Source organism: Puma concolor, chromosome E3 (genome assembly GCF_028749965.1).
Source record: "Puma concolor isolate L17-30 chromosome E3, mPumCon1.1.hap2, whole genome shotgun sequence".
In the NCBI taxonomy this organism is placed as follows: Eukaryota; Metazoa; Chordata; class Mammalia; order Carnivora; family Felidae; genus Puma; species Puma concolor.
This window is the reverse complement of record NC_141682.1, coordinates 9,769,325-9,787,553: the sequence shown is the minus strand read 5'-3', so window position 1 is coordinate 9,787,553 and position 18,229 is coordinate 9,769,325. Positions and strand designations below refer to the sequence as shown.

The window sequence follows — 18,229 nt, the reverse complement described above, 5'->3', positions numbered from 1 at the left end:
ATCTCGCTTCTGTGACTTGCTCCTTACTCTCATACTGGTGCCTTTTGATGAGCGGAAGTGCTTGACTTACACTTAGCCCAATTCCTCAACCTTTTGGTTGACCTTAAACCTTGACAGTTGATGTTTCTGTGTCCAGTTTAAGAAATCGTAACTTATCCCATGGTCCTAAAAAACGTTCTCTTTATGTTTCCTTCTGAAAGCTTCCTTGGTGTAGCCTTTAAACTTAGACCTCCATGCAGCTGACGTCGACTTGGCTTTGGCAAGTTGTGTGTGGTGCTTCGAGGTTCATTTTTCCCCCGTCGGATATCCATCCACTGGACACAGCACGAGGTGTTATAAAGGCCATTCTCTTCCCACTGCCCTTCAGTGTCACTGGTGATATAAATCAGGTAACTGTCTGTATGCGGGTCAGTTTCTAGACTGTTCTGTCCTATGGATCTGTTTTCTGTTGCTTCATCGGGACCACACTATTCCATTTTCTGTGATCCCATAGTCACTCTGGACTTGATATCTGTAGGCCAAGTCCCCCAGCTTTGTTCTCTTCTAAGATTCTTTTGTCTTCTTCAGGCCCTTGACATTCCATGTAACTTTTAGACCAGAATGTCAATGTCCACCAAAACCAAAGCGGGGAGAAAACAAACCCTGCTGGGGTTTTAGTTGGGATTGGATCAAATCTATAAATTAATTGGCACTTTACAGTATTGAGCCTTTTATTTTTTTATTTCTTTAATATTTATTATTTTTGAGAGAGAGAGAGAGAGAGCGCACGCACGTGTGCAAGTGGGGTAGGGGCAGAGCGAGGGGGACAGAGGATCTGAAGCGGGCTCTGCGCTGACAGCGGCGAACCTGACGTGGGACTCAAACTTACGAACCGTGAGATCATGACCTGAGCCAAAGTCGGACGCTCAAACAACTGAACCACCCAGGTGCCCTTCAGTATTGAACCTTTTAATCCACAAGCATAGTTGTTTACCCCAGGGAGATCTTCTGAGTTATATTAATAGCAATTAAAGGCTTGTTCAAGAGAGCAGCACGTTCTCTTAGTGACGGTGGTAATAATTCCGAAAGTGGCTCCTTGCCATCCACTCACACTTAGTCCTCAGCCTTCACTCAGCTTGTGCCTCTGGACAGAGCATTCCACGCTAGGGCAGCTCTTAGTCGCAGGGCCCCCGGGGTGTGATGGTTCCCACGGGAGTCTGAAGCTCCAGGACCCCCCCAGAGCCCCCACTTAGCTCGCACACGTAACACAGCGCTCTGAGTGGAGCACCCCTCTTGTCGCATGGCCATTTGTATTTCTGCCTCCCATGATGCAGAGACAGCGTCCCATTCCTGTCCGGGTCCACTGTTGGACTAGCACTAACATGTACCTGTGGCTGCCTCTTGGGCAAAGTGGCCCACAGGCTGACCTTGGCTTACACGGGAGTTTTACATTTTTTTATTTATTTTATTTCATTTTTTTTTAATGTTTATTTTTGAGAGAGAACGAACTGTGAGCGGGGTAGGGACAGAGAGAGAGGGAGACACAGAATCGGAAGCAGGCTCCAGAGGCCTGAGCCGCCCAGGCGCCCCAAGGGAGTTTTACATTTTTAAATTATGACATTATTTGAAATTAGAACGTTGAAAAGGGTGGCATATCAAACCCAGACTTTCAGCTTCTCTTGAAAAAGAATCCGAGGCTCTGGCCCCACGGTGACGCCCGCCAGTGGTGGTAAAGCTGAGCAGGTGGCCAGCCCGGCCCAGCCCGGGCCGCTGGGCTCCTCCTCTGCTCTGCTGGAGGCAAGAAGCGCCCAAGTGGCCTCCACACATACCTCTGGCCTCACGTCTGGTGCCTGAGCTTGAAAGAAAAACAAAGCTTTTTATTGTGGAACGTTTCAAACAAACGCCAAAGGACAGAGCCCAGAAGATGTGAACACAGCCCCCCACCCACCGTGGGGGCTCGTTTCCTCCCGTCCCCGCTGCTCTTGGCTTATCTTAAAGCAGTCCAATTTCATAATTAGTCATATGTGGCTCTGAATAAAGGAATCAGCATTTCTTAGCAAGTTGGAAACACTTCATGTGAAATGTGAAAATAGTTCGGTCTTCTCCTCTCCTTTTTGAACACAACTCTCTGCCATTGTCCTCACACCCCTGAGAGCCAGCGGCAAGCTTCGGGACTCCCAGGCACCCAGGAGCGTTTGTTTGTCATTCCCTGATTGACCGATACGTATCTATTTTTTTCACACTTCTTCAAAAATTCAGGATCTAAACAAGATTGCAGTTGCACTGCCGTTGATAAATAAATCTTAAAAGTCTCCCTCCCTCGGAGGGCCAGGTATGTGGAGGTATAATTTATGTGCAGATGAGTCCTAACAGAGGTATGCGGTTGTGCAGCCAGTGTTACGATCAAGATCTAGAACATTGCACGTGTTAGGGTGGCCAGTGATGGTGGGCGGCAAAGAATTGCACAAAGAGCGGGGCAACAAGCAGGACAGAGTTTATTCACTCGCCAAGGGAGAAGAGGGGCCAGACATCAAGAGAGGTGTCACCCCCGGTCGTGCTGGACCTTGTAAGCATTTTTTGTTTTAAGGATGTGATAAGGGTCGCAGCTGTGCGGGGGGGGGGGGGGGGGGGGGGGTAGGGTATGGGGAGGGGCTTGATTCTTGGCCAGGCAGAACAGAAAGTGGCAGGTTTTTTGGGGGGGGCTCATCTGGGATGCAGATTGTAGTCAGGCTAGAGGAGAATACATTTTGTACTTGGGGTCTGTTTTCTGAGAATGTAGGGCACCTTGACCTAGAAAAACAAAGAGTTAGGGCCAAGTGCAGACACCTGTGAGTTTTGTCTTTAAGTTTGATTGGGGGGGAGGGGGAGGGACTTTGAATAAATTCCTTTTACCCAAAGTCCCCGTGACCCCCTCCCCCCACTGTGTCCCTTTGCAGTTAATACCCACCCACCCCCACCTCTAGTGACCATGATCTTATTTGTGTCCCTGTACTTTTGCCTTTTCCCAAATGTCATGTGAATGGAATTATGTGGCTACGGCCTTCGGGGCCTGGCTTCTCCTCAACATGACAGGAAGTCTCTCACTGAACAGGCTTCCCCTCCATCCCTGGTTTTTCCCTGCAGCGTTTTTGTTCCAGAACCAGATCGTTTGTTTCAGTTTCCCACAGTCTGGATTTTGCCCATTCCATCCCACTGGGGCTTGCTTCTGAAAAGCCACAGAGGAGCTCATTTTCCTATGTGATCTTTATCTGGGGGCTTGCTCTCGACAGAAGGGCCAGGAAATCCAGGAGCCGAGGCCGCCAACTTCGTTTCCATCCGTCTGCGTCTGGCGGGTGCCGACAGATGGAGAATGAGCCGGACTTCGTCCGCATCCAGTTCAGGGTCACTCTTGCTAGAGAGACGTCCTTGGCTCTGCCGAAAGTGAAAATAGAAACACACAGGAGTTGTGCAAAGAGGAGAGTGTGTAGGATAGGCTTCTGTGGACGCGGAGGGTGGACAGTGCCTGAAGCCTCCCGCCGTCGGGAAGTGGCGAGAAGAGGGGCTCTGGGGTATTCACGCCGCCCCCGCAAGCGCAGACCTGGGTTTTCCACTGCCCCCCCGACCGTGAGCGGCTTCACTGCCTCTCCTTCCTCCCTGTCCCCTGATGAGACCGGAGTGGCTTTGCCATTCTGCCTTGTGCCTACAACTCCAAAGGTGGCCTGTCCGGGAAGGCGTGGACCTCTCGACCTCGCTGAGTAGCACCCGGTGCTCACTGCCCGTGGTTCCCTCTCTGTGCCAGGCACCAGGGCGCAGGGGTAAGCAGTGTCCTTGGGGGCTCTCGTGCATGTGGGAGAGAGGAGTGTTGCTAGAGGCGGTGGGAATGCAGAAGAGGGTCAGCCCTCCATGGGTGGGCACGTCAGGATTGAGGTGCCCCCAAACTGAGTCTGGGAGGCTAAGTAGAAAGCTGGCGTTGGCATAGACAGGTGGATATCGGCGAGGGTCCGTGGCACAGACAGAGCAGGGCACACAGAGCAGAGACGTGTGCAGAAGCCAGGGCTCCGCTGGCAATGGTGTGTCTGCCAGAGCCCAGGTAGAGGTCCCTGAGGGAGTTAGGTGTCATGAAGGGAGTCGAGGGCCGCTGACGGAATTGGGAATCATGAAGGAGTCGGGGGTCAGCAAGGGAGTTGGGGGTCACGGAGGCATTGGGGCTCGTGGAGGGGACTGAGGTTGATGGAGGGGGTCGGGTCATGGAGAGCATCAGGGTTACTAGTGGGTTGGGAGTCACAGTGGGGGTCAGGGGTCACCGAGCTGAGACAGGAGAGAAAAGGCTGGGGGTAAATTTTACAGGGCCTCGGGCCTTCCCCGGGGTGGGTTTTATCTGACATTAAGGGGGACCCAAGGGAAGGACTGAACCGGGGCAGAGTCCTGAGAGCAGCTGGAGTGGCTTGGAGGAAGGTCACCCAGTGGCACTGGCATTGACCGGCGGGCACTGGCAAGGGGCCTGAGGTTCCGAGGAGAACAGCGCACGCAGAGCAGAAGGTGTCAGCACCGCAGAGAAAGGGTTCTGGGCTGGGGCTTTTGTAAAACAGGGCTCTCATCTCCATTTGCAAATGGCAAAGCTGATGGAGACAAGAGACAAGGCATCTGAGCAGAGGATGACTTCTCTCTGTCACTGTCACTGGCAAATAACCCCGAGCAGGGCCGTGGACCTCAGTGTCTCTCTCGGTCTCCTGCACAAGAGCGCTGACCCTGCCCGCACCCAGTCTTCCAGAGGCACCGCCCTGGGGGTCTGTAGGGCTGGAAGGGAGAGGCCAGCGTGCTGCCCCGCGGTGTTGGGAAGGCAGGCCACCTGGGCCACGCACGGCAGGTGTGGAGGCCTGATGTGCGTGTTGGTGGATACGCGTTGAAGGCTGTATGGTGGGATGTCCCTGAAGGAAACGGCAGCCCCCTCGAGCCTCCGAACATGCCAAATGACAAGGGCCGAGGATCCCCGGGAGGGGCCGGGAAGTGTGCTCTCTGAGCGTGCCTGGTGACTCCTGTCAGTGGTGGTTGGCCCCACGGGGTGGGATGGGGGCACACAGTCTGCTCTGCTCATGGGGGCGGCCGTGCGCTGCTGTGGCTCTGGGCTTCCACAGGCCCGGAGTTGGCTTCCCACTGTCCCCGGAGCCTCGCTGCCCTTGGCTGTGAAATCCAAGAGCCCATCTGGCAGGGTGAGGAAGATTAAATGAAATACAGTATAGAGTTCCTTGAATACTAACTGTCATACAGTAGGCACTCAATAAGTTATACTTCCCATTCCCTGCTTTGGCTTTGACTCATGACCTCCCACCTGCCAGAGGGCAGCCACTGCTGGTGGCAGTGTCCTCCCCGGGTGCCCCTGCTGATCTGCCCTTGTTCACCTGCTGGTTCTTATTTAAGCTCCGGGGAATCACTTTGTATTCACAAAAGGCGGCTCTTGGACACCGTTTGCTTTCAGCCACAGCCCTGGCTGGCCTGCCCCGGCTCACCCCTCTCTGGTGGCAGGCTCCTTGCCCCTGGGGGTGGAGAACCGGCCACCACACCGGCCCCAGAAGGCAGCTGTTCCACAGCGGCTGCCTGGCTGCCTCGTGTGTCGCCAAGGGCAGGGGAGAGTCTCAGGAGAAATCCGTGCTGTAGAAAAGGACACTCGAGTCGGAGTTTTCCAAACTCCTCTGCGTGTTGCCGGGACTGGAAAGGAGATGAATCACCCCGGGGACATCTTGGTTCATCTTCATGCAAGTGACTCAGTGCTTTCATCCGCCCTCCCTTTCGTGCATCCCGCAGTTGACTTCTGAAGCTTGGATGGAGAGACTCCTGCTCCCAATTTGGGAGTAGAAAATTCTAATTGGACCCGCGTGGTCTCTGGGCTCCAAGCCCGACCCAGCTGCCATCTCCTCTGCTGGCTTTTTGTCCTGGGGGGCCTCTGATGGGCTGCCCCCCCGCCCCCCCCACCCGCCGCCGGGAGGAAATGTCTCCGCAGCGAATGTGGGGTCCACCTTGTGGGGGGCAGGCCTGCCCTCTGCATACATGCTGCTCCCAGGTGACCTGGGCCCCGCATCTTGGGCTCTGCTGCCCATAGTTCTTTTGTGGGGAGGAAGACAGGAACCAGAACTAATTTAATATGATCCTGAGGCGCCCTGGCAGCGGGATCAATGCCGCTTCCTTTGTGGAGAGACAGCCCAGCCATAGCAACCTGCACAGCTGCCTTCTAGTGTCTAGAAGAGCTCTATTCAGCCTCAAGACTTCCCTTTTTTTTTTTTTTTTTTTTAATTGGGAAAGGGGGAGGAAGTAGGGAGAAAGGACTCCGATATAAACAGTTACCAAGGAGACCCGAGTCGGGGTTGGAAAGGTTTTCTCCTTCCCTCAGTCCATACAGAAGGAGGAGGGGTGTACGCCCAAACGCAGGGGATCACGGGAGGTCTCAGGCTGGAGTCCCAAGTCCTGCCTGCGCCTGTGGGGACAGACGTAGGCAGGGGCTCAGCAGACACTTCGAGAGGGCTGGGGAGAACTTTTAGAGTCCCGGGCCAGTCTGCCGCCCCCGCCAGCACTGCGGAGAGATGGACAGAGCCCGACTTCGTAGCCGCAGGCTCCCTGCCTGTTTCCCGGAGACAGCCGGAAGCTGCCTCTTCCCTTAAGTCCCGGGGTCGGGAGAGAAACCATGGGGTGCACGTACTCCTCTCCGCGGGACGAGCCAACCTTGAGAAGGTCAGTTCCAGACGTGTCTCTGCTGCAGACCACGCTGATGCCCCTCGGGAGGGGGCCCCTTCCTGGACAGGGACACCCCAGATGCATGAGGAGGGTGCCCTGTGGAGTTGACCAGCAGAGTTGGAGCAGTCCCCTGGGGGGTTCAGCAGGGCATAGGACCATCAGCCCCTTTGGTCCTGGCTTGCAGGCTGCATTTCCCCACTTCCAAAGGATGGGATTTGGACTGGAAACCAGGAAGGCCCCAGTCACCGAGTTTTCCACCTGGGGAAGATCAGGTTCCAGGGGCACATCCCAGGATGAAGCTGTCAGGTTGGGTTAGACCTTTTGAGGGCGCTCAGGTGTGGCCTTGCACAGGCCAAGCAGCTGAACTCTGCCACCTTGAGCCTGGCATCAGGGCTTTGCGGGAGGTGGGGGGGGGGGGGGGGAAGGGTGGATTCTGCTGTTCCTCGAGGCCACATGTGACCAGTAGGAAACTGTACCGTGTCATGTCAGGCCAATGACTGGAGGCAAGGGGTCTTCCTTAGGGTCCTCGGCTTTCCCTTCCCCCCATGGGGTGCGATCTGCCCCCGATCTCTGGAAGCCAGCCCTGAAGCCAAGGGGAAAAGATGGGAGCATGCCTCCTTTCCCAGGGGCTGAAGCACAGAGGTGCTCAGGCTTCTTGGGAGAACTTCCTCTAGGGGCAGGAGGGCTAGCCCATCTCTCCCCGCCTCGAACATTCTCAGCCAGACCTGGAGGGCCCCCCGGCTCCCAGAGCCGCCAGCCTGGCATTCCGGCCCCATGCGCCTGGGTCAGAGGCCACGCACCCCTGGGCCGCCAGGGCTGAGCTCCCCGCTGGCTGCACGGGCCTCATCCAAGAGCCTGTCAGCTGCCCGGTTTCCGTGGCTTTCCCTTGGGATCTGTTTTCTGTCTGAGAATAGAGCCCAGCCCTTCTGGGAGGCCTTTCCCGGTTTCTGCAGATGCCCTGTGGGTGGACTGTCTGGTCCCCCCTTTTGGTCTTAGCACTTGCCACTTTGTGCCACTCGGCGTTTTTGAAATTACAGAGTGACCCAGGTTGCTCTCTTCTAGGGAACACCCTCTTTATCCCTGAGAGTTAACCACACTCCCAATGCTGTACGAGGAACAGGGAGGGGACGTTGCAGAAGCCAAGATTCAATGTTTTCAGTAAGAGAAGTCCAAGGCCTTGCGATGCCACCACAGGCCCAGTTGGTGGCAGATCCAGGATTCAAACCGGAGCCTCCTCCCCTTCGGAGGGCTGGGCCCTTCCCTCCTCCATGATGGCCCTCGGAGCCTGTCTCTCCCCTAGCTGGTGGGAGGCCTTCGGAAGGCGGAGGCTGGCACAGGCACTCAGGGCGGCAGGGCACCCCTCGTGTCTTCAAGCCCCCCTTCTTCAGATGCGGCTTCTATGGAAACCTCAGTCCTTGAGAAGAGACAAGAGTTGGCTTTTCTGCTGATGGCAGACCCTGACCCCTCCAACAGCCTCTCAGGCCTGACGCCCCAGAGGCCGTGCCCAGTGCCAGGCACGGTGCCCAGTGCCGAGGCCCTGACAGCTCCCCCCAGGCCTCAGATGGAGCCATGAGTCGCGAACATGGAGTCGAGGGCCTGAACCGAGGCCTGTGCCCTATTGAAGGTGGTGACAAACAGGGTGCTCTGAAGAGGAAAGTGTATGTTGTGTCTTCAGAGATGGGGTACACAGGAGCTCGTGGGACAAAGTTAGAGAAAGGGCATTGTGGGCAGAGACGGAGGGCGACCCAGGGCAATGGTGAGCAGGAGGTCGGTGAGGCCCAGGGGATCTGCAGGGTGGAGACGCGCTCTGCATCAGAGGCCTCTGTGTTCCTCAGCCCTGCATCTCTGATGCCATCTCTACTCGGGACTTAGCCATTCCAATTGTCCTTATCGGATGGAACCTCCCAAATCTGTCCATATCCACGCACGTTTCTAAACCTAGAATGTAATTCTTATTTTCTTATTACAGAAGCATTACGTGTTCACTGTAGGAAGAACAGGGGTGAGGGGGTTAGGAGTAGAAATCAGCTGTAGAAGGAAACAAAAGAGACTCCCAGGCGCTCAACACGGGGAGAGAACAATCCTTAACGTGCTCACACGTGCCCTTTTTTTTTTATTAAAACTGTTGATGCATTTAATTTCATTTCAGAGACCATGTGAGAGGGGCAGAGGGAGAGAGAAAATCTAAAGCAGACTCCACACTTAGCACGTAGCCTGACCCAGGGCTCGATCCCATCACCCTGGGATCATGACCTGAGCTGAAATCCAGAGTTGGATGCTCAGCTGACTGAGCCACCCAGGCGTCCATCACATGTGCACTTCTGTACCCTCCCTTCTAAACAAAACGGGATCGTGTCGCCTGCATTATCCTATAACCTGCTTTTTTCCACTTAGTGAATCAAGAACATCCTTCCACGCCCATAGAGGCGATCCACGCTTCCCTGTTCAGTAGTGAACAGTGTCATATTGTGCTGCGTAACCTGTCCAGCCTGTCCCTGATTTTTAGACATTGGAGTTGCCCCCAGTTTTATAACTATAAAATGTATTAAAAAAATTTTTTTAATGTTTATATTTGAGACAGAGAGAGAGAGAGAGAGAGAGAGAGAGCACAGTGGGGGAGGGACAGAGAGGGAGATACAGAATCCGAAGCAGGCTCCAGGCTCTGAGTTGTCAGCAGAGAGCCCGACACGGGGCTTGGACCCATGAACTGTGAGATCGTGACCTGAGCCAAAGTTGGACGTTCAACTGACTGAGTCACCTCGCGCTTTTTAGGTGTCAACTAAATGCATTTAGTTTGTTCCACTTTTCAGTTGGGGAGAAATTCACACCTCTTAAACTTCATCTTACCATTTTTTAAAACGTATGATCAGTGGGTCTTGAACAGCCACAGCACCGTATAAATGGAAACTGCATGTGCTTCTGTGCCTGCTCTTTTCTTAGAGTATCTAATCAAAAACGCTCACCTAGCTGGCTGATATGTAAGCATCAGTTTGGATTTGAGTTTGATTTATGTTGAAATGCAGGCAGTCTGTTCTCCTAGCTCAGAACTCAGAAGGTGAGCCACGGTGGGAGTCCCAACCCTGTGCGCCTTGCTGTATTCACCTGACGGGGTCCTGGGGGAGCATGCGTGTGAGCGCACGGGTGGGCACAGGTGGCAAGCACTCTGGCTTAGGCAGAGCCTAAACCGGAAGGGCAGGGAAGACGTGGCTGCTCTTGGCAGGGCAGGGACAGAAGTCGGACATGCGATCCGAGATGTCCAGACAGACACCAGATTCTTCTGGAGTACGGGTCGGAGTGGGGGGTGGGGGGGCCCGGCCTGAGGGCCTCCATTCTTGCTCTTGCCCTGGCCCTGCCGCCCTTAGGGGTGGGCCTTCCCCAGGGGGTGCTGGGTGGGGTAACGGGGAGTCAGGGAGGGCCTGCTCGGGGTTCCTGGGCAGCTGGGCCATCTCCGGGTGGGAGGTCTGGGCAGCCGGCCCCCAGCTGCCTGTCGGGGCGCCTCTGGGGTGGAGGGAAGAAGCTGGAGTGGCCAAGACGGGCGCCAGGCCTTGCCGCCCCTGGGGCCCCACAGGTGATGTTATTTCCCTCTGGGGCCCTAAAAGTGGCTCTGGTCCTGGAGCTGCCAATGTAGTGAGAAACCCAGGGGAGCGTAACCAAGTCTGTTATCTTTATGTCTGCAAAATCACGTGTCTAAGCAGCTTTGCAGAGGCGTCCTGAGAAGCAGCCTTCACCGAGGTCTTTCCACAGACTCCAGGCCTCTGGCCCCAGCAGATACCACGTTTATGCGGTTGTAGGTTGTGTACACGTGTGTGAGCACGCACGTGCGGGTGCGTGCTGACTCCGCTTTTGCTTTATTGCGCTTTCCCGCGCGCAGGAAGCCACAGGATGTAGCGGAAAGAGCAAAGACCTTGGAGTCAGACGGCGAGTCAGGCCTCCGGCAGCCTTCCTGTAAAGTGGGCGGCGGGTGCCGCCGAGAGCCTGCGCTTGCCGGACTGCGTGCTGCGTGCCTGTTGTGCTTTTTCTTCGTTTGACATTTGGAGAAGCCTCCGAAGCGGTATTTGTTGGTCCCGTGTTCTGGCTGAGGTTCAAGTTCACGCAGCTGCAAGGTGGCAGGCTGGGAATCGCACGGCTCCAGAGCCGCTGCTCGGCCCTCCACCTCGTTGCCACCCCTGCCTCCCCGAGGGTCTTGGTTGCCGGAAAAAGTGGATTTGGGGAGCAAATTGTGTAAGCGCGAGTGTTCTTGAGATACAGGATCTGCAGAAAGGTACACACAGGGTGACCTCGCCACGTGAGCGGGGGTGGGTAACCACCACCCGGATCAAGGCACAGATTGTTCGAGCACCCCGGGCGCCCCTGCTGTCCCTCCCCGGGTCCTGCCTCCTGTTCCTGCGTGGGGACCTTGCATAACAAAGTCGTACGGGTGGGTGCCTTCCCTTGCATCCGGCGCCTCGAACTCAGCATTACGCCCTGAGGCTCCCTCCTCCCCGTGTGCGTACCGATCGTTTGTGGGTTTCCACTGCTGCGGTGGAGAATATTCCATCGTGTAAATGTGCCACTGTTTGTTTGTCCTCCTGCGGATGGACATCATTAGGGTTGTTTCCTGTTTGGCACCCGCGTGTCTAACGCTGCTGGAACCTTCTATGCACAGCTTTTGGTGCACAGGCACCAATGTGCTCTGCCCGCTGTCTACCAGGGACCGAATTGCCGGGTTGTAGGTTTAAGGAGATACTGCCGAACGGTGTTCCAGGGCAGCAGCTGGGCCGTGCTGTGCTCCCCACCAGAGCTCTGCCTGCGTGTGATGCGCTCCGTCTCTCCCGTGGTAGCCATTCTGGTGCGTGTGCAGATCTCACTGGGGTTTTGTTTTCCGTTTCTCTGTTACTACTAACGTCCAGCACCTTCCCATATGTCCTTTGGCCATTTAGAGACTGTCTTTCAGAAAGCGCTTGTTCAGGGGGCGCCTGGCTGGCTCAGTTGGAAGAACACATGACTTTCAATCTCGGGGTTGTGGGTTCGAGCCCCACACTGGGTGTAGAGATTACTTAAAATCTTAAAAAAATAAGTAAAAAGGAAAGTGCTTGTTCAAGTCTTTTGACAGTTTTTCTGTTGGATTATTCATCTTTCCCTAATTGACGTGTAGGGATTCCTGAGATTCTCAGCTCAAGTCCTTTGTCAGATAGACATAAGTTGCAAACATCTTGTCCCATGCTGTGGCTTGCCTTTCATTTCCTTAATCGTGTCGTGGTTTTTTTTCATTTTTATTTTTTTAGTGTTTGTTCATATTTGAGAGAGAGAGAGCGGAGGAGGGGCAGAGAGAGAGAGGAAGACACAGAATCCAAAGCAGGCTCCGGGCTCTGAGCTGTCAGCACAGAGCCCGACGTGGGGCTCAAACTCACGGATTGTGAGATCATGACCTGAGCCAAAGTCGGACACTTAACCGACTGAGCCACCCGGGTGCCCCATTACTCATTTTGTTTTGAATGGAGACAGCCATATCTTAGACGGGCTGCATTTCACACAATCTAAAGATTTGCCGCTCAGAGAAAGGTATGTTTTTTGCACCTTGCTGGCATAGGCCTGAGAGTCCCTGGCGCGGCTCACTGGGCGTCTTTACCTGGCCCTGCAGGCCTGGGGCAGGGAGAGAGAGAAGGGAAAGGATAGGAAAAGGGAGGGAGTGGGCACGAGGCCAGCAGCAGGGAATGGAGAGTAGACGGGCTCCTCTCTGGAGAGGATGAGGTCTGGGGCTTTAGAAGGTGCCATGGTCACAGAGGAGGGAACAGGTAATGTGGCCCAGTGTGGGGGACGGAAACGGGGTTCAGGGGTGGAGCAGGGGTCTGTCAGCAGAGGAAGTGGCTGGAGGCCGCGGTGGGACAGAATGCTGAGGGCCATCACGAGGGAGCGGCATATAAATCGGTGCATCCGAGTGTGGAGCAGAACGTCAGGCGAGGCTGGGACAGCTTCTGAAGGGACTTGCCTGCCCCGGTCTGTGGCCCTGGGAGCCTGTGGGGATCAGAGGGGTGACCGGGCCATCGGAACTGTTGGCTGGATGGCACGGGATGGGAGTCAAGCCCTCCACCCTCGTTCTCCTCTGTCTGGGGCCGCAGGTCCTGGCTCTGAAGGTGGTGGTGTCTCCAGAGGCTTCGGGCCTGCCGTAGAGGACACGGGGAGGCCCCGCCCGGGGTCCTGTCCCCCAGCCCGAGGCGCGGCTCGGGCCGGAGCTGGGGCTCCCCTCCATGCTGCCACATGTGCCCCCTGCCCATCAGCTACTTCTGTTTTTCAGGACCTCCTCTGTCAAAGACAGCAGCTTTGTGGAAAAGATGAAGAAGACGGTGAGTTTTCTGTGTGTCTGTGCTCTTTGCGGGGGGTCGCGGCCCTGGCAGCCGGGGGAGGGAGGTCCAGCAGAAGGCCAGCTTCACTGGAGCCGAGGGAAGAGCGGGCTAGAACAGTGTCATCTAACCAAAGCGTCAAAGGTGCTCTGCTTTCCTGAGACAGTTTACCCTCCGATGTTTACTTGGTGAACAAACCAGACTGTAAGGGTCTCCCCTCGCTCTGACTCTGGGGACTGTCCCTCGTCCTCCCTCCCGGTCCAGGCTCTGCCCACGAGCAGACGGAAACCTCACATAGCTGTGGCCGGAGCGCAGCTACAGCCTGATCCGGTTTTGTTTGTTAAATGTTACGAGAAAGTACCTCATGCGCATGGTCAGAATCCCAAACTATTCAGGGGAAAGCCTCTCTCCTGCCACTCATCATCGTTGTTAGTATTTTATGGATCCTTCTAGAGCTTCTTGATGCACACGCGGGGGAAAAAAAACCCAGATTCTCATTTTACATCTTTTTAAAACACAAAAGCTGGCCTATTACGTACACGGTTATAGACCGTGCCTTTTTTTTTTTTTTTTTTTTTTGGCTGATCTATGTTGGCGTTTCTTCCCTAGCGATTCAGAGACCCCGCCCTCGTTCCTTACTGTAGCTGCGTAGTGATTTCATCCCGTGACCGTGAATCCTAGAATTTGTTTGGACACTGCCCTGCCAGCGGGCACTTGGACTGTTCCTAACTTCCACCTCTTACAAACGATGCTGCTCTGACTCTAGGCCAATTTCCACATCTGCTAATACGATAAAATCCCAGAAGTAGAATCGTTGGACCCAGAGGTGTGTGCATTTGTAGTGTGATAGAAGCTGCCAGATTGTCCCTCCCCTGACCCCGGCTCACACCAGGGCACTCTCGTTAGCCGTGTGTGAGAAAACCTGTTGCCCCAAAGCCTTGCCAGTAGAGCGTATCGCCCGAGTCGGGGTGGGGGGTGCCAGTTTTCTAGGTTAAAAGCAGATATTCCTGTGCACTTCTAATTTGCATTTTCCTTATGAATGCATTTCAGCAGATTTTTGTAGCTGATGATGGCATTTCTTTCTTTATGGATTCTCTGTTCAAATCTTTTTTTTTTTTTTTTAAGTTTATTTATTTTAGAGAGAGAGCAAGAGCAGGGGAGGGGCCGAGAGAATCCCAAGCAGGCTCCACAGTGTCAACGCAGAGCCCAACTTGGGGTTCGATCTCACAAACCGTGAGATCATGACCATAACCAAGCGTCAGATGCTTCACTGACTGAGCCACCCAGGCGCCCCCTCTCTGGTCAACTCTTTTGCCCACTTTTCTGTTGGGATTGAGCCTTCTCGAGGAATTCCTTAACATTTTAGGGAGATTAACCCCTTGTTTGTGACACGAGTTAAAGATATTTTCCCCAGTTAGTAGTTTGTGTTTTCACCTGGCATTGTGTGTGTGTGTGTGTGTGTACAAGTTACACAGTGCACTTTATTGTTCTTCCTGCGACTCCTGGACTTGGAGTCATTGACTCTAAGGAGATGAAAGAATTCTTGCACGTTTTCTTCTGGTGCTTCCTAGTACTTTTTCCTTGTTCATAATTAACGTTCGGTCTGCTGGGAGTTTATCCCGGCGTCAGCCGCGCAGCATGGATCCGGCTCCTTTTTGTGCACCGCTCAGTTCCGTGTAGTAGCATCCGCCTTTTCTCCACTGCTTTTGTCGAATACATAATTCCCGTATGTGTTTGGACCTTTTTCTAGATTTTCCTGTCCCAGTGCTTTGATCTGGCTTTCTGTGTTCAGTATCCTACAGTTTCAGTTACTGAGGTTTTAGAAAGCTTATTTGGATCGTCCTTACTGCCAGGCTCTGCCCCACCCCCACAACTCTTCCCCTTTCCCTGGCCATTAGTTCATATGTATGCATTTGGGGTGACAGCTTTAACGAGACAGTGTGCACTCCACACAGGTCACCCTTTTAAAGTGAGTATACACTTCAGGGCGCCTGGGGGGCTCAGTCAGTCAAGCGTCTGATTCTTGATTTCGGCTCAGGTCGTGGTCTCATGGTTCGTGAGATCGAGCCCCACGTTGGGCTCTGTGCTGAGCGAGAAGCCTGCGTGGGATTCTCCGTCTCCTTCTGCCCCTCTCCACTGCACTCGCTCTCTCAGATCAAAAAAAAAAAAAAAAAAAAAAGCATATCCTTCAGTGTTTTTTAACGTTTTCCCAGATTTATGCAAACCATCACCACTGCTTCAGAACCTCTTCAGCACCCCAAATGGCCACCCCATAGCCATTAGCAGCCACTTCCCACCAATTCCTAACCCCCACCCACAGCCCAAAGCAACCGCTCGTCCACTTTATTAATTGCCTGCATCCCTTACAGAGTTGCCGGTTTGGGACATTTCGTGTTAAGTGGAATCATTCACTTAGTATCACGTCTTCAGGGTTTGTCCGGTCTGTGTTGCACATCAGCACTTCGTTCCTTTTCGCTGCTCAATCCTGTTCCAGTGGACGAATTTATATTTATTTTTTGATATCGCTTTGAGGAAGTAAAAAGAGCTGTTCAGATTTTTTGCCAGCTCGTGTTGCATTTCTGGATTGATAACGGACAACTGGACCTCTTCTGTGTTGAGACTTCCCCTGCAAACCCAGGGCCTTTCCCTGCGGTTGAACCCTTTATCCGTAACTTCTTGCAGTTCCTCCTAAGGCTTAATTTTTTTTTTAAGTTTATTTTGAGAGAGAAAGAGTAGGTGAGGGGCAGAGAGAGAGTGCGAGAGAAAAATCACAAGCAGCATCCGCATTGCTGGTGTGGAGCCCGCATGGGACTTGAACCCACAGACCTTGAGATCGTGACCGGAGGCAAAACCAAGAGTCGGACGTTTAACCGGCTGAACTACCCGGCGCTCCTTTTAAGGCTTATTTTGAAGTTCTTCATATGTTTTGATGCCGCTGTAAACATTTAGCTGCTATTTTATATCCTGTTTTGTCCCCTTAGCCTGGTATTCTATAAGCCTTTCTTTTTTATAAAGTAGTTTTTGTAAGTGATTATTTTAAAATAACTTTTTAGGGGTGCCTGAGTGGCTCAGTCCGTTAAGTGTCCGACTTCGGCTCAGGTCACGATCTTGTGGTTCATGGCGTCGGGCTCCGTGCTGACAGCTCAGAGCCTGGAGCCTGCTTCAGATTCTGTGTCTCCCTCTCTCTCTCTGCCCCTCCCCAGCTCACGCTCTGTCTCAAAAATAAACATTAGAAAAAAAATTTTTTAATAAAGTAAAATACCTTTTTAAATGATTGGTAGAAAATTCAGGAAATGTAAAAGGTATGCAGACATTTTAAAGCAATTATAATCCATACATTCTTTTTTTCCTTTGTACCTATATGTAGGGCTCCATGCAAAAATCAGAGACCCCTCTAGGGGTCAGGGCACTGAAATCCTACTGCTGAGAAACCTCATGGCTACATAAAGGGACCAGAAGGTGGCCTGTACCTCACTTCCACCTTCCAGACCTCGTAAAGCACGTTGATTTGCTGGACCAAAGTTGCTGCCCCACCTTGAGAGTCTGGGGAGTAGAGTTCCAGCTGTAGAGGCCACAGGAGGAGGAGGGTGGAATGAAGAATGTGGGAGCCAGCCCATTGGGCACCTTTCCTTTTATCTAGATTTTTATAAAGAATAGGTATTCAGAAAAACTTACCCATAATTCTCCATTTGGAGACTTTTTCCCTTGTGCGTGTGTGTGTATAAATGTATATATGGACACCATTGTGCGTAGAGAACAAAATTGGATTACGCTAGAATACTGTTTGGTCTTTTTTTTTACTGAACATTACATCGTGCTTTTTAACGTGTCCTTTAAAAATCTGTCCAAAGTGTGACCTTGAGCAGCTGCATGTCTGGGTGGCCTTTGTCACTGTCCTCCACAGTAGCTGGGGCAGTGGGACGATAGCCCCGGAGTGACTTAGGAAGACTTGGGGCAGGAAGGAAGAGGATGCCCTGGAAAGACCTCACCTGCCTAGCCCACCCTATGGCCACCTAGAGTCTCTGGAGAAGCCTCTGGGCTCTTGGTCCCTCACTGACCCCACGTGTCTGGCCTTCCCTAGGGCAGGAACATCATCGTGTTCTACGGCTCCCAGACGGGGACGGCGGAAGAGTTTGCCAACCGCTTGTCCAAGGACGCGCACCGCTACGGGATGCGGGGCATGGCTGCAGACCCCGAGGAGTATGACTTGGTGAGTAGTCCCCACTCCCGACCCTTCTCCTGGCTCCCCCAGTAGCACTGACCAGGGCATCCGGATCGTGGACGTGTGTAAAGGGCGAGTCAGCCACAGGGACGGACGCGGACGCGCCTCTCCTGTCGTTTGTCCAGGCAGCCAGCTGGCCCCAGACATGCGCATAGGCGCCTGGCACCGCCCACGCTCAGCCTTCCCAGCTCGGCTCTGGGCGGGGCAGGGCGGGGCGAGGGGATGCAAGCACGGGAGGGGGGGCGTGGCCTAATGAAGGGGTCTCAGCAGTCTGGGGAAGAGGGGTCTCCGCTTCTCCCTCCACCCCCCTGCAGCCATCTCAGGGAGCCCTTCACTGGGCTTTGAAATGAGGCTGCATTAACTGGTGTGTCTGGCCACTTGGGGAGGGGCCCGGGGAGCCTGAGGTTTGGGGGTAGAGGCCCCCATTTGCCGTGGACCTGTCGCTCCCTCCGGCTACCACTGGACTCAGTCTGAAGGACTCAGTGTCCCTTCCAGGTGCTCTGCCCCCAGCGTGGCGCCGAGGGACAGGCTCACCTTGCTCACTGTCCTCAAGGGATCGGTTCTCTGTCCTTCCCCTAACATGGAAGCAGCTCTCAAAAGCCCAAGAAACTTCTAGCCGTCTGCTTGCCTCTTTCTGGGTCAGGGAGCTAATGACAGCCAGGCCACCAGCCCCACATAGACGCGGTGGACAGTAAGGGAAGAGGCTGATGGGCAGGAGGTCCTAGTCGCCATCTTTCTCCTCCCCTGATGGGGCTGCTGCCAGATGTACTTTCCCCCAAAACCAGTCTCTCCTGAGTTCACCACACGAGCTCTTCCCAAACCCAACCGTCCCCCACCCGCTCCACCCCCACCCTTGGGTCTTGGGGACCGGCACTGCCGCCCGTCTGTCCGCAGACCTGGGTTTTAAGTTAGCCAGCAGCTGGTTAGGAATTTGCGAGAGCCCAGGCCCTGCTGTGGTCCCAGGACGTTGTGGGACCATGAGGTTCTCCCCCAGGGCCCGGTG

At 54.1% G+C, this 18,229-nt stretch overlaps 1 protein-coding gene across 1 annotated transcript in view; it reads left to right on the top strand.

Moving 5' to 3' along the window:
* POR (cytochrome p450 oxidoreductase) overlaps nucleotides 1-18,229 on the top strand; it is a 62,499-nt gene that overhangs the window by 38,897 nt on the left and 5,373 nt on the right. Inside the window, exons 3-4 of the mRNA XM_025923396.2 lie at nucleotides 12,959-13,007; nucleotides 17,086-17,214. Coding sequence (XP_025779181.1) covers nucleotides 12,959-13,007; nucleotides 17,086-17,214 — 178 coding nt within the window. The remainder of the gene's footprint in view (nucleotides 1-12,958; nucleotides 13,008-17,085; nucleotides 17,215-18,229) is intronic.